Source organism: Dreissena polymorpha, chromosome 6, assembly GCF_020536995.1.
Source record: "Dreissena polymorpha isolate Duluth1 chromosome 6, UMN_Dpol_1.0, whole genome shotgun sequence".
Lineage (NCBI taxonomy): Eukaryota > Metazoa > Mollusca > Bivalvia > Myida > Dreissenidae > Dreissena > Dreissena polymorpha.
The window spans coordinates 48,257,517-48,271,132 of NC_068360.1; the positions used below are offsets into that span (position 1 = coordinate 48,257,517).

General features: G+C 34.8%; 1 protein-coding gene across 1 annotated transcript; it reads left to right on the plus strand.

Moving 5' to 3' along the window:
- The first annotated feature begins 1,654 nt into the window (after nt 1-1,654).
- On the plus strand, nt 1,655-11,401 carry LOC127835662 (retina and anterior neural fold homeobox protein 2-like). Its single transcript, XM_052362101.1, has 6 exons — nt 1,655-1,768; nt 2,496-2,610; nt 3,252-3,375; nt 5,926-5,995; nt 7,656-7,891; nt 11,393-11,401. Exons 1-6 carry the CDS (start codon nt 1,726-1,728, stop codon nt 11,399-11,401), a joined length of 597 nt encoding a protein of 198 aa, XP_052218061.1. The 5' UTR covers nt 1,655-1,725.
- Nucleotides 11,402-13,616: the final 2,215 nt, after the last annotated feature.

Here is a 13,616-nt window from a genome sequence, read left to right on the forward strand (position 1 = left end):
ACATTGAGCGTTTGAAACGTGTAGTTTTCGTGAAAATTCCAGGTTCCCTTGCCGCTCCATAGTTTTAGTATATTTGTGCTTCGACGCTTCAAATGTCATATGAAGTTTGTGTCCACAGCTTTCACTTACATTTCACGCATTTTATATTTTATGCAACGGAAAATATAATGAGTATATTGAAAGTTAACGCAATCAGTGTATATTTATTATTATATTTAATCAACGTCCAATAATTAGTTTCACATGACACAAACATATTTTTCTTTCTTTTATGATAACTTTAGTCCATCAACCGAGAAAAAATAGAAAAGTCCCCATCAAGTCTTTTGAGTGATACATTTCATGGATGCATACATTATTGTTCAAATGATATACATTTTATTCCGTAGCATTTCGAGGAGAAAATTGTTATTTAAAAATTGCTTCCATGAGACCAATTTCATTAACCAGTTATGTGGGCCTGATTTTATCCACTGATTAATGTGTCCCAATCATCGTCGCTTTATTACAATTGACCTATAATTATTACATTTATAACATACTGGCACGCAATTAATCTCATGTTGCAATAACACGAATATGTCATCCAGAAGTATATATACAATATTTCATTCACCAGCAGACCACAATGCATTCAAATTACCAGCTGCAAATATCATAAAATTGTGCGATTAATGTTAATTGAGTGATTAGCTCAAATTGGTGTTTAATCTTAATTAATGAGTTCCCCTATTTGACTTCCATTAGATGGGCAGCATTCGGCGGATAATTGACAACTCGCAGACAATGGTCGTCGCGCTAATGACATTATGACTTAATCGCTCGCTTGCAAGTTTGATAGTTTATTATAACATGTTTAAGGGGTGCGTTCACATTTCGACAAATATTTAAGTCGAGCTCTGAGAAAACCGGGCTTAATTCATGAGCTTAAAATGTTGCCCCAGTCTAGCATATTAGTCCGCACAAGAGAGGGACGACTCTTTCCGCCTAGACGGGATTAAGAAGAGAAAGCGGAAGTGGAACATTTTATGAAAGCGGAAAGTGTCGTCCCTGATAAGCCCGTGTGGACACTTCCCCCTCATGGAATGATCCCGGACATAAGTAGTTCATGCCGGGTGAAAAATCAACTTCTTAAGAAGAACGCAGATTGGCATTGTCTACAGTATAGAACTTGCCACGCATTCTAATAATTTTGTTGAATAAATAAAACGGGGCTTCATTCACATGCGTCAAGTGTCGTCTAAGATCAATTAGGGATATCCGGGACGACTATTTCCTCTTTTTCGTTTGAACGAAGTCTCTTCTAAGCAAAAAATGCGGTGTAGGCGGAAAGTGTCGGACTGCATATGCGTATTTGTGACGACACTCTGCGCACATGCAATAAGCCCCTGTGTACTTAAGCTCAAATGCATAGAAAGCCTTAGGCTTATTTAAAACGCTCTCGAGTCCGCATCTTAGAACAGGGACATATAGGTCCCTGCTTTACACCACTTTTTGTGTCTTCAGTGAGACCTAAAGAACGCTCCAATAGTTGGAATCGAAACCGTGACCTCCCGGTCGCTAGGCAGAAACCACATCTACAACGCCACGGGGTAAATACAAGACTTACGGCCTAACATATTTTCACACGACCGCTATCAGTCCCTTTAAAGTGTGGAAAAACAAGGCGATGCATGTAATGAGCGGTCGTATCAATTCGAAGGGAATATTGCATGAAGAAAAATCATGGATGTACTGTATAGGAATATAACAACTATTTCTCAATGTGGTATGTGTTTAAAAAAAAATTAAGCATATTTAAAGGTGTACGTTAAATAACAATAATCATATATATATATATTGGAAAAAATGGCGTTGTCAATTCGTCAACAGATTAAGGGTTATAAAGAATATGGATTTAACCTCGAGTTCGTTGAATGTACAACGAACCACAATGACAAAGTGTTGTTCACTGCTCAATATATAACAATACTACTACTACTACTTCTACTATTGCTGCTACTGCTGCTGCTGCTGCTGCTGCTGCTGCTGCTGCTGCTGCTACTATTACTACTTCTACTACTACTATTATTACTACTACTACTTCTTCTACTACTACTACTACTACTACTACTACTACTACTACTACTACTACTACTACTACTACTACTACTACTACTACTACTACTACTACTACTACTACTGCTGCTGCTGCTGCTGCTGCTACTACTTCTACTACTACTACTACTACTGCTTCTACTACTACTACTATACTACTCCTACTACAACTGCTTCTGAAACTGCTACTGCTACCGCTACCGATACCACTACCACTACCACAACCACTACTACTACTGCTACTGCTGCTACTTCCACTGCTACTGCTACTGCTAATACAACCGCTACCGCTACCACTACCACTACTACTTCTACTACTAATTATAATAAGAATAAATAAATCAAAACTTTTAATTGTAATATTTGTTATTACTATTTTATTTTAATATCGTTGTCAGCACCGGAAGCCACAGCAGAAGGACATCCGTCGAATGAGTATATGCAGAATGCAAATGGACAAACGACATCTGCTGTATCTACAAAACATCGGAAACTTAGAAGAATCCGCCAGAGGTAGCAATATTATCAAATTACCGTGATTTATATTCATATGAGTAAAACGTACCTTATGGTAAAATGGGGTAAGCATTAATGACAAATGTCTATTTTCTGCATCAATTCCAATCTATATGGACCACGCTGTGTGAAAAGGGGGTTTAATGCCTGTGCAAGTCTCTTGTTAGCAAAAAACAAGTTTAGGCGGAAAGTGTCGCCCCTGACTGTGCGGACTGCACAGGATTATCTGGGATGACACTTTACGCACATGCATGAAAGCCCGTTTTCACAGGACACGGCTCATATCTTTTGTATTTGTTCGACGTTTTTATGTTTATTTTGGTATCATGTTTACCTTGTTTTCTTGACAGTATGGAAACACCAACGGTCTTTGGCACAGGTCTGCAGACTTCGAGGGAATTAATCACGTTATCGGTTTATAATTTGTATTTTGTAGGCAACAAAATACTATCACTTGACTCCGGACCTCTGTTAACTTTAATTTTTTATTGCCAAAGGTGTTTCTGCTTTATCAGTCTTTCTTTCATAGAAAAATGTTCATGAAATGGACAAAAATGAAGAGTATATATTCCCTAGCAGAACCCACTTGTTTATCACGAAGACTTTTGAACGGATCGTTCTTTCTCATCGTCTTACAGAACCACTTTTACCACAGGCCAACTGAAGACGCTTGAAGGCGCATTTCAACAAGCGCCTTACCCGAACATCATTGTCAGAGAGGCTCTTGCACGGCAACTTATGCTGGACGAAACGAGGGTGCAGGTACGGAAAGCCTCTCGCAGTGTTACCTCCACATACGGGTTAACAGTAGCCATGTAATTCACAAGCACAATTCTTCCAAATATGGAAGTTTTTTTTAGGTTTAAGTGTTGTCCAAATTTACGCAAATCAGTGCTTTTTTATGCATTTATGATTTTTTTCCACGATATACAATCGAAAATGTAAAATAAAGTAAAAATGAATAACATAGATATTTAATCATATATACAATATTATTTCAATTGGCCATCAACATTTGGGGTTTATGGGCGGCACGGGTTTAATTCGAACTGTGCTCGACGACGTTAGGACGGAAACAATTTAATCGCTAAGTTGTTTTCAAACGTTATTTATATATTGTTAATGACTATTGCGAAAGTGACGATTGGTGAATCCCGCGCGATTTTATCGTTGCTATGGTTTCCAGGCGTGTTGATACGATTCAACATGAAATACAATTCGAAAGAATAATATTCTGATACAGAAGAATACATTTATATTTTGAATACCTATAGGCTATATGTTCACGTATTTCTGTGTGCATACAAGTGTATCCAATCGGTCTATATTTTAGTTTTATACTATTTTATTGCTTTATCATGTTTAACCCATTTATTCCTATTGGACTCTCCCATCCTTCTAAATCAATTTATTTCCAAAATTAGGGATGTCTAGTATATTTATTTCTATATTTAGAATATTTCTTACAGAAATTAATTTAAGCAAACAGCTTAGACCCTGATGAGATCTGGGTCTACGCTGTTTGCCAATGCATTTTTTTCTAAACGCTAGGCTTAAATTGGTTAGGTATGTTAACATGTAAGCAAACAACTGAACGTAAATTATAGCGAGATTGGCAAATTTACAGAAACAGTTTAGTTTCACGAGTTTCAACAAAATTAGGTTTTTTTTGCATTGATATCACAAACAATAACACTGTTGTTACGATGATCCTGGAGCATTTCTATGCATATAAGGTCGATATAAATGACAAATATGATATAGGGTGCTCAAAGATTGCGCGAAATATTGCGACCCACATATACACCGGTACGATTGTTTTTAAATATGACGAAACACGTGCACATTAGCCGGCGTACTGAATGGTGCAATTTCTGCGGAAAATGAAGTGGTCGAACATAATAACGGCACACAACTTTCAAAACATTAACCATAACAGGCTGCGCGTTATATGCGTTTTATGTTAAGGGGTGTTGCGGCAGTTTATTTAACCGAGGATATATTTATAGCAACACCGATGATGCTATTATCACGACTCAATATTTTTGTTATCAGTATCATCAGAAATGACCGAGTTGGTTCATAATACAATTGTCAGTAGTTCGATTCCAGGCGGGGTTAACTTTTTTTTTTACTTTTTTTTCTTTCTTTAATTTCATACTTGTTTTATACTGGAGCTCTTTAGTCCTGTTGTTTACATTTATCAATTTTAAGCATTTAAACACAAACTTCAAAACATGCCGAAATCTGTGAACATGTAAGTTATTAATGATTAAGGCCGAGTTTGATACTGTATGGTATTATGTTTGTGATTAAATATTGTTTTTTATTAATTTCTTTAGGTAAGCTGTTGTGATCCCAGTTAAGATTGTAAACAATTTCTAATGTTTATGCATATTTCTGACAATCTATGAACCGGTACTTGGGGTTTGTCTTATTGCTGTTTTTTTTAATGAAATTTGACGTCTAGACGGTAGGGATAATCAAAACAAAAAATCTCTGTTAAAAGTGCGGTGACCCCCTTTTTTTATTTTTGTTTCATGATAACAATACATAGATGAACATATTTGAGAAGTTTCGCAAAAAGTTATTAGATAGAACTTTTTTAAATTTCATTTTTGTGGTAAAAATAGTAAAAAAATGACGTTTTTTGGGTGACATAAAAATTATAAAAATTAAATTTCTTAAAAGTTAACTTGTGTTCTCCATTTTTTTTTGGTTGTTTGTGGTTTACGTAAATGGTATATGATATATATTAGTTAATATATTTTCTCTACATGTTTCCAATTTCATAGGTTATTAATCATTATTATGCAATTAGAGATTTTTCAGTTTTAATGAAAAAGTACATATTATATAATGGTGAATAAAATCCAAACAAAGCCGGTGACCCTTTGTTTTTATTGCATTTTTCATTTAGTATTTGTATGTAGTACTTGAATAAAAATTTTGAGCAAAAGTTATTAGATGGAAAAAAATCATCAAAACTGCAGCAACACCCCTTAAGAAAGGGAGGCTATTCCGAGTAGAAGATTCTGTGTACCCGGCGACGGTTGTTTTCCTTTCTTATAAATTGTGTGTCAATAACCAAATAAAAATACAAATGTGCTAAAAGACTTAGCGCAGCTTATTCTGATCCATATCAATCTTCATTTAAATTTTTTGATTTAATTGGGTTCGATGTCTGTGTCGCGATGCTTTTGTATACAACATAGACCATCCATACATTTAGTACATTGTTATCCGATTTTAATCAGACGACACATATATGACTGATAATTATAACAATGATTTATGTAGGGATTGTTTCAGATTTGGTTCCAAAACCGACGGGCAAAGTGGCGGAAAGGGCAACCGTCAAAACAGGAGATTTCACTCGATGGTTGGTGATTTTCCTTCTTGAGAAAATGTATATCCGGATAACTTGCAATTATGTAGCTTTGCGTTAGGAAATCTTTATTAGTAACCAAGATGCGAGTTATTTATAAAGTTAGCTCTGACAATGCGAAAACCTGCTTCATTTTTAAATAAGTTACTTGAATATTAGTAGCCGGTTTGAGAATTGTGTAGCGATAAAGAGATTTTAGTAGCGATTGGCTTTTGGGACTCCTGGTCACTCCACCATGACATCATTTGCATGTTACGCTTTAATGGGCTTCTAACTATGTTTATTTTGATATGTATCGTGTCTTCTGTGTACTTTTTCCAATAGGTATGTCCAATAGGTATAGCAAGTTTTATTTAACAATATCTAACATATTCACGAAACATTTCATTTTAAACATACAGAGTGATTTCCGTTCTTTGTGACGTGTTATACAAAAACATTTGACTGGAAAAAGAATACGTTTGATTTAAATCGTTTTACAAACCATAATTTAAGTAGATCTAGTATTACAGCAGGTTAATACTCATATTATTTCCAAATTGCATTCACATTCTTGGAATTATGTTTTTTAACTATAGTAATTTTAGAAACTGTGTAAACAGGACTTATTTTTACAAAAAAAATCGCTTCATTCTCCGTTGACAAATAGAGCTAAACCGAAAACAACGCCCTCGGTCTGGTGTCGGAAAACTGGTCCTATTAAATGGTGATATATAATACAATTTATTTATCGAACGCCAATAACTTGAGACGCCATTGTCACGATTTCTCTTGTTGCGTCTTTATCGAGAATTTTCGTCTATTATCGTTAATAGATGAATCCCTACTCGAATATGATGTAATTTTTACGTCATAGCACATGGAACCGTTTAAGCTAAAGAAGTCATAGAAAGGCAGGTTTCAGCAAATGTTTTAGATATGTTATGGTTTGAAAAAGGAGGTGAGTTTGTACATTTGCATTGCAAATGGTTTTCAATGCAGAAAATTTACGTTTATGCAAATCAAATATTTCAAGTTGTTTCAGTAACGGCGTTATTCCAAAAACGTTAGTCTTGTCGCTGCTGCCCTGACACATTTCCTAAGGAACAATATCACATGCTCAAACATGAAATGTATTTAATAACATGTATAGTATATGTTCCACATGGTGTAACCTGGGAAAACTAAAGTATTTTCTATTCTGTTATAATATATTTTGCTTAAATTAAAGTATAGGGCAAATGTAACCACAGTGTAATGAATAACCAATCGTTTATTATTCTTGTCTCTATGGAACATAACCACATTTCCCCAGATGTTTAAGGTAACAACAACTGGCCTTTTAAATTTTATTAACACATGATTTGAGTTAAGAATATTTCAATACCAAGTTGATTCGAAAAATATCATTATATTTTTTCACAATGACTACCTGACCAGCCGTTAACATATGTGCACGGTTTCGGAATCATTTCTTGTACGAAACATTAGTTCACGGTTTCAGTTTCATCCGTTGTACGGAACATGTTGGCACGGTTTTAGCAACATATGTTGTACGACACATTTGTGCACGATTTTATTGTCATGTACGCATCCCCACAACACGTTTCCTATAATAAGCGATTTATTAAATATGTGACCAACTTTATAACATAATTCACGCGTCATGTTTCAGATACAAATTCTGCATCGGGCACAGGCAAAGACTCGAAGAAATCGGATAAACAAGCACTTTTCATTCCCGTACCGGAACCGGCAATGTTCAGCTCGCATACTCCCTGGTGGTTCCCTATACCCGTTCATCACCACAATCTTGTCGTGTTTCCTGTATTTTCGCCAAGCTGCTACGCAAACGCCAAAAGCGTTCCGATTAGGATCCTAATTTCTGATTGGCTGAAATCGAGGTTCATGGTGCGTGAGACTCAGATAATCCCATGCAATCTCCACGCAGAGTTGTCGTTCCTTGCTCTCACATACAACTCTGCGAAAGGCTCAGCCCTCCATTTTGTCTATAAAATAGATAAAACCGAACAAACGCATTCAACGTATATTTGATTAGATATTTAAGAACGCATGCATTAAATTCAGAAATATGACTTTTAAATGTACGATAAATCGTGCAAAAACTTGCGAGTTTTAATGCAACTCTTTGGAACTAATTTATTGCCCATTTACGCAGATGGAATCATTCCACGCACTTCACAAATGTAAACAATTGAACATATTTTTTTTTAGTGACGTTAGGAATTGCTTCGACGTGTGTATGTATGTTGGTTTCTTAACATAAAAAAACCATATCAATTTTATAATTATGAATTAAAACTGATATAAGATATCATGGTATGAGATGGTTTTCTTTAATGCATTGAATGCAATGTAACCGTCGTGCAAGAGATTGTTTAGTATTCTGTAACCTCAATGATGAACGCTTGGAATGATCATGACATAAATGAGACGCTTTCATAACAATAGTCCGTTCTGAGCCCAACACAGAGGTGAATGTAATGTAACCGTCGTACAAGAGATTGAATCCCATGAACATCGCTCCGGCGGAAAAAAAAATAGTTGTTATTTGAGTAATCATGAATACAATTATTCAACTTACGTTAAAATTCAGCGATTCATTATGCTTAGGTTATTATAGATAATTTTAACTGCTGAAAATATGAGTTTTTTTTGCAGGATAGCTTTATTAAATAAACCGTCAATAAAAAAACTGTAGAATAAAGATTGGTATGGGTCATGATATCACAAAAAAGTATTGTGCCCAAATGTCTTAAGTGAACTTAGCGTCGCTTTAATTAAGGGATTCGATAATAAGAACTCGAACCAATCATCCAATCAAACCGAACCATTTATTAGGTCGCCATCTGTAATGGAAAAGTTGTCCGCCTTGCGGCCGGATGGTCACGGGTTCGATCCCCTCTATGGGAGCGTTCTTTAGATCACCCATTAAGACACCAAGTTCTGGTTCTATACACAGGAAACATTAACATCAACATGGGTATCAAAGCCGATTGTTATTTTATTGGGCGCTAGTTTTTGTGTGCTTTATTCAATCTAAATAGTGAAGATTTGATAAAGACGTGGAAAAAAATACAATTAACGTAGCGTTTAGTGTGTTTTCGTTTCTAATGTAACAACTTTCATTTGATAAAGACGTGGAAAAAAATAAATTAACGTAGCGTTTAGTGTTTATTTGTTTCTAACTCAACTAAAACAATCAAATATTATATCATTACATCGACGCACATTGTTTAGGATGGGTTTATTTTTATTTAAATTAACTTAATTTTGATGTCGAATGGAGCATTTATTTAACAGTGCACGGCTTAAGAACATTATTGTACGTCGTATGAATTATCCGCAATATCGTGCTGCATTTAAAGAAAGGCTGATATATATAATAACCAAAACGTTGTAATTAAACCGTAATTAAAGCGTGTAGCTCTGTTGCCTATTCCATAAGATACAAATGAGAACCAGTATAGAAGAATAATTTTATGTTATTTTTGAATGTGCCTAACGCATTTTGTATTGCACATCTACGCTGATTGATTCCAGATTTATATAATTCAGAGACAAGTTTAAAGTCTTTATTTCCGGGAGAAATTGCAAGATTTAACGAAACACATAATTTGATACCAAGAGGGAGTACATTTTAGATATGCTAAGCAAAAAAAAACCGGTGCCAATGAATATTACTAACATTTAACAGTGATTTATTGATGGCTGTAATGTGAACTTGACTGTTTTCACTTGTGCTGACCACAATAACATTTGTGCAACTTTTCAGAAAGGATATATATAAGATGTATCCGGATGTGTCTTCGGTAGCATAAAGTAAACATTCAAATCTACTAATGATAACAATGAGATTTCACATTTAAATGGCTTGATCTGACCCTACCTACCTACTTGCCTACCTGCCTACTTGCCTACCTGCCTACCTACCTACCTGTCTGTCTGTCTGTCTGTCTGTCTGTCTGTCTGTCTGTCTGTCTGTCTGTCTGTCTGTCTGTCTGTGTCTGTCTGTCTGTCTGTCTGTCTGTCTGTCTGTCTGTCTGTCTGTCTGTCTGTCTGTCTGTCTGTCTGTCTGTCTGTCTGTCTGTCTGTCTGCCTGCCTGCCTGCCTGCCTGCCTGCCTGCCTGCCTGTCTGTCTGTCTGTCTGTCTGTCTGTCTGTCTGTCTGTCTGTCTGTCTGTCTGTCTGTCTGTCTGTCTGTCTGTCTGTCTGTCTGTCTGTCTGTCTGTCTGTCTGTCTGTCTGTCTGTCTGTCTGTCAGTCTGTTTGTCTGTCTGTCTGTCATTTGGGCTCGTAAACCGAGTCACATGGGTAGGAGCTAAGTTTGTTATTCTTTGTTCACATTTTAACTATTTTTATGATAAATTACGATAAATAATGTATAATTAAACAACCATTAAAATGTATATAGCATATTGTTTTATTCCGTAATAAAGTAACTGTATATAATAAAAGATGTAAAAGTAACAACATAACCAATTCGCATTTAATGTAAATGTTAGCCTTTCAAGTAGTATCTGAATACAAATAGTTAACTGAATGCAATTTTACATAAAATCAAATAGATGTACTGTACAAAAGAAAGTTCAAAGAGATGAACATTTGCCAATTTCGCGTCAAAAACTATACAGCAATCACTCAGTGCTTTTGTGCAGTTATCCTTATTCTATCGATGTAAGTTACTAAGTATTTTGTTAAATGCACATTATGTATTATCGTAGTTTAGATTTGGCCACGGACTATATATGAGGGTCAGGTTAAACCTTTCGTATAAATACAACAACAACATGGAAACATGTTAATATACGTTGTTCTAGTTATTTCCATAGAGTTTCGTTGTTTCCAGCTTGATTCTGTAATACAAAAACGAAACATAAACAATGTTTATACGCATTTAAGAATCGACATTCGTTTGCAAATGCATATTTTAAAATTTCGCGTTGTTATACTGTAGGGTTCGCATTATTAGTTATTCTCATACTTAACATATACAGTAAGGATATAACACGAATGCGTTCATGTTACATTTTGATATTTTAATGCTACTACGATTCGAGACTAGTTATTCCATGTCAAGTAAATTGAATTGCACAACTAACGCATTGTTATATTATAAGTGATAAGTATGCGTTACAAACCAGGCATATTTACGGTACAACATGATTAATAAATTGCACTTTATGGCGAAATATATAAAGTGCATATATTATTGTGAATGTATACATACAATATGTTACAATATTGAAATATATTTTTAGCAGGCACGCCAATGTCCTGTCCCCTCTAGAGTATGTATTCACATATTTCAAACAAAAATACATCATGATATTCGGCACAAAGACAAACACGAATGATGTTGTGTTATGAACAATGATTTAACTATATTTCAGGAGGGCTGAGGCAGATGTCCCTGGTAGGGAGACGACATCGTCATCCCAAAATAGATACGAAACATTTTTACACCATGGCATGACATCTGCTCTTTTTACAAAGCGGATTATTATGTTTGTTTGCATTTTTAAAGGCCTTTTTTACTTTAACCCTTTAAATATTACAGATTTCTGGCAAATTTGATATGATTAGTAATGTATTTATAACAAGTTTAAAAAAACAAAACAATGATGGGGTTTCCATTATTTTCAAAGTAAATGATTTACACCAATTCCTTGTGTAAATTTCGATGAGAGCTGAAACTTCTTTCTCTAGTGTTGTATCAACACTGTAAATACGGTACATGTACCTAGTGGATCTGCATATTGTTTTATAATTGCTTAATATGTGTAATGCATTTGGGCCACGAACTGTGAAAAGGTGTTTTAACGCATTTGCGTAAAGTGTCGTCCCGGATTCGCCTGTGAAGTACGCCTAATCAAGAACGACTTTTTCCGCCTAAACTTGATTTTTGTTAAGAAGAGACTTTCTTGAACCGACAAATATAATAAAAGCGGATAAGTGTCGTCCCTGATTAGGTTTAGCCCGTGCGCACTGCACAGACTAATCTGAGACGACACTTTACGCACATGCATTTAACCCCTTTTCACAGAGCACGACTCATGTATGGTATGAGCCGAAGGCCTCGTATGACAAATAAACCGAATGAGAATCAGCTTCCATATGTTACAGTTGAATTAATAATACCTGTGAAAATATGTATAGTAATGTTTTTTATAAATACCCCAGGCAGAGTTGGCTGCTTCTTGTTCAATAAATAGGCCCTATGAAAAAAAGTGTTTTGTTCGGTCATATATGCCGTGGGAAAGTTTGTTATTGAATGCGAAGTGGAAATTATGGAATATTGAATTCAGCGTTCCGTTAACACAGATGCATTTTGTTCATGCTAATAATAATCATATTCCAAAATGAAAAAAAAAGATTCCCGTTGCTTTTTCTTTTAAAAATTAAAACCGTAAGCCCTCTTGGTCCAAACATAGAGCATACACTTCTTCTCGCTGGTTGTTAATCGTTTACAATTGAAGTCATTTGTCCTATGGCAGCATTGGCAAAGATAAAATGGGAAAACTCCAAATTTAGTGATTAATACTACATGATTAATTGACCGGGTCGTCCACTATATTAAATTAGCCTGTTTTCGTTTGGTAGGCCAATATCTGTATTTGATAAGTCATATAAGGCAACGTGATCCAGCTTTACGTCACAAAAAGTACTAATATGTGTTATATGTGATAAACTCAACGTAAAACCATTCCATGATCTTAATCTCTAATTAATCTGCAAGAGAGATGAGATCATATGTGCCTACACATTTGTATTCCAATAACTTAAAGTTAAATAATGCAGTAAATGTACAGCGTTTTGTATGATATATGTTTACCCAAAGCTTAACAAAACCGATCATTTATGTTGAAGTGCTATAAGGACCGTTAGCTTAACAAACCATTCGATTCATATTAATATGTCGATTAAGGCATAAGCAGGCATGGATAACATGCCGGCGTTTTCTATAAATACTGTCGAAAAATAAAGATTATTTCATTGAACACATACCTCCTACGTGTGACAGAAGTAAATCTTTATTTTACTTTTAAAAAATAAACATAATGTAAGCTTGCCGATAAATATCACTGTATTTAAGTGTCATTTAAGTCTCAAATATAATTCAGGTTGTAAAACGATTCGTAAGTTTACAAAGACCTCTTCATTATGATTGATTATGAATTATGAGAATATCTCCTTCATTGAAATACTCGATCTTAAACGTTAAATGTAAATATTAGGAAAATACCGGTATAGCAAAAGTGTAGCTAATTTCTTTATCTAAGCCCATGTACAAATTGCATGATAGTAGAATATTTTATAAACCAGCAATGTTTGTTTAAATTAATTCGGTTTGTCGTAAAGCTGGACTTTTCGAACTATCCCACAGCATTCTAGATATCTTGAATAATTCAAGTAATGTTGTTTAAATTAGACTATATATTTTAGCGAATAAAAGTAAATTTGTACCGAGTATTTTTGTGTTCGACAACGTATTATCACATGACAGTGGAATCTAGGTCTGAATTTTATACTTATTTACTTAAAAGACTTCCATTATTCGTTAAATTTATATTGTGCTGAAATTCTATGATATGATACTGTAATTAACATTAACTG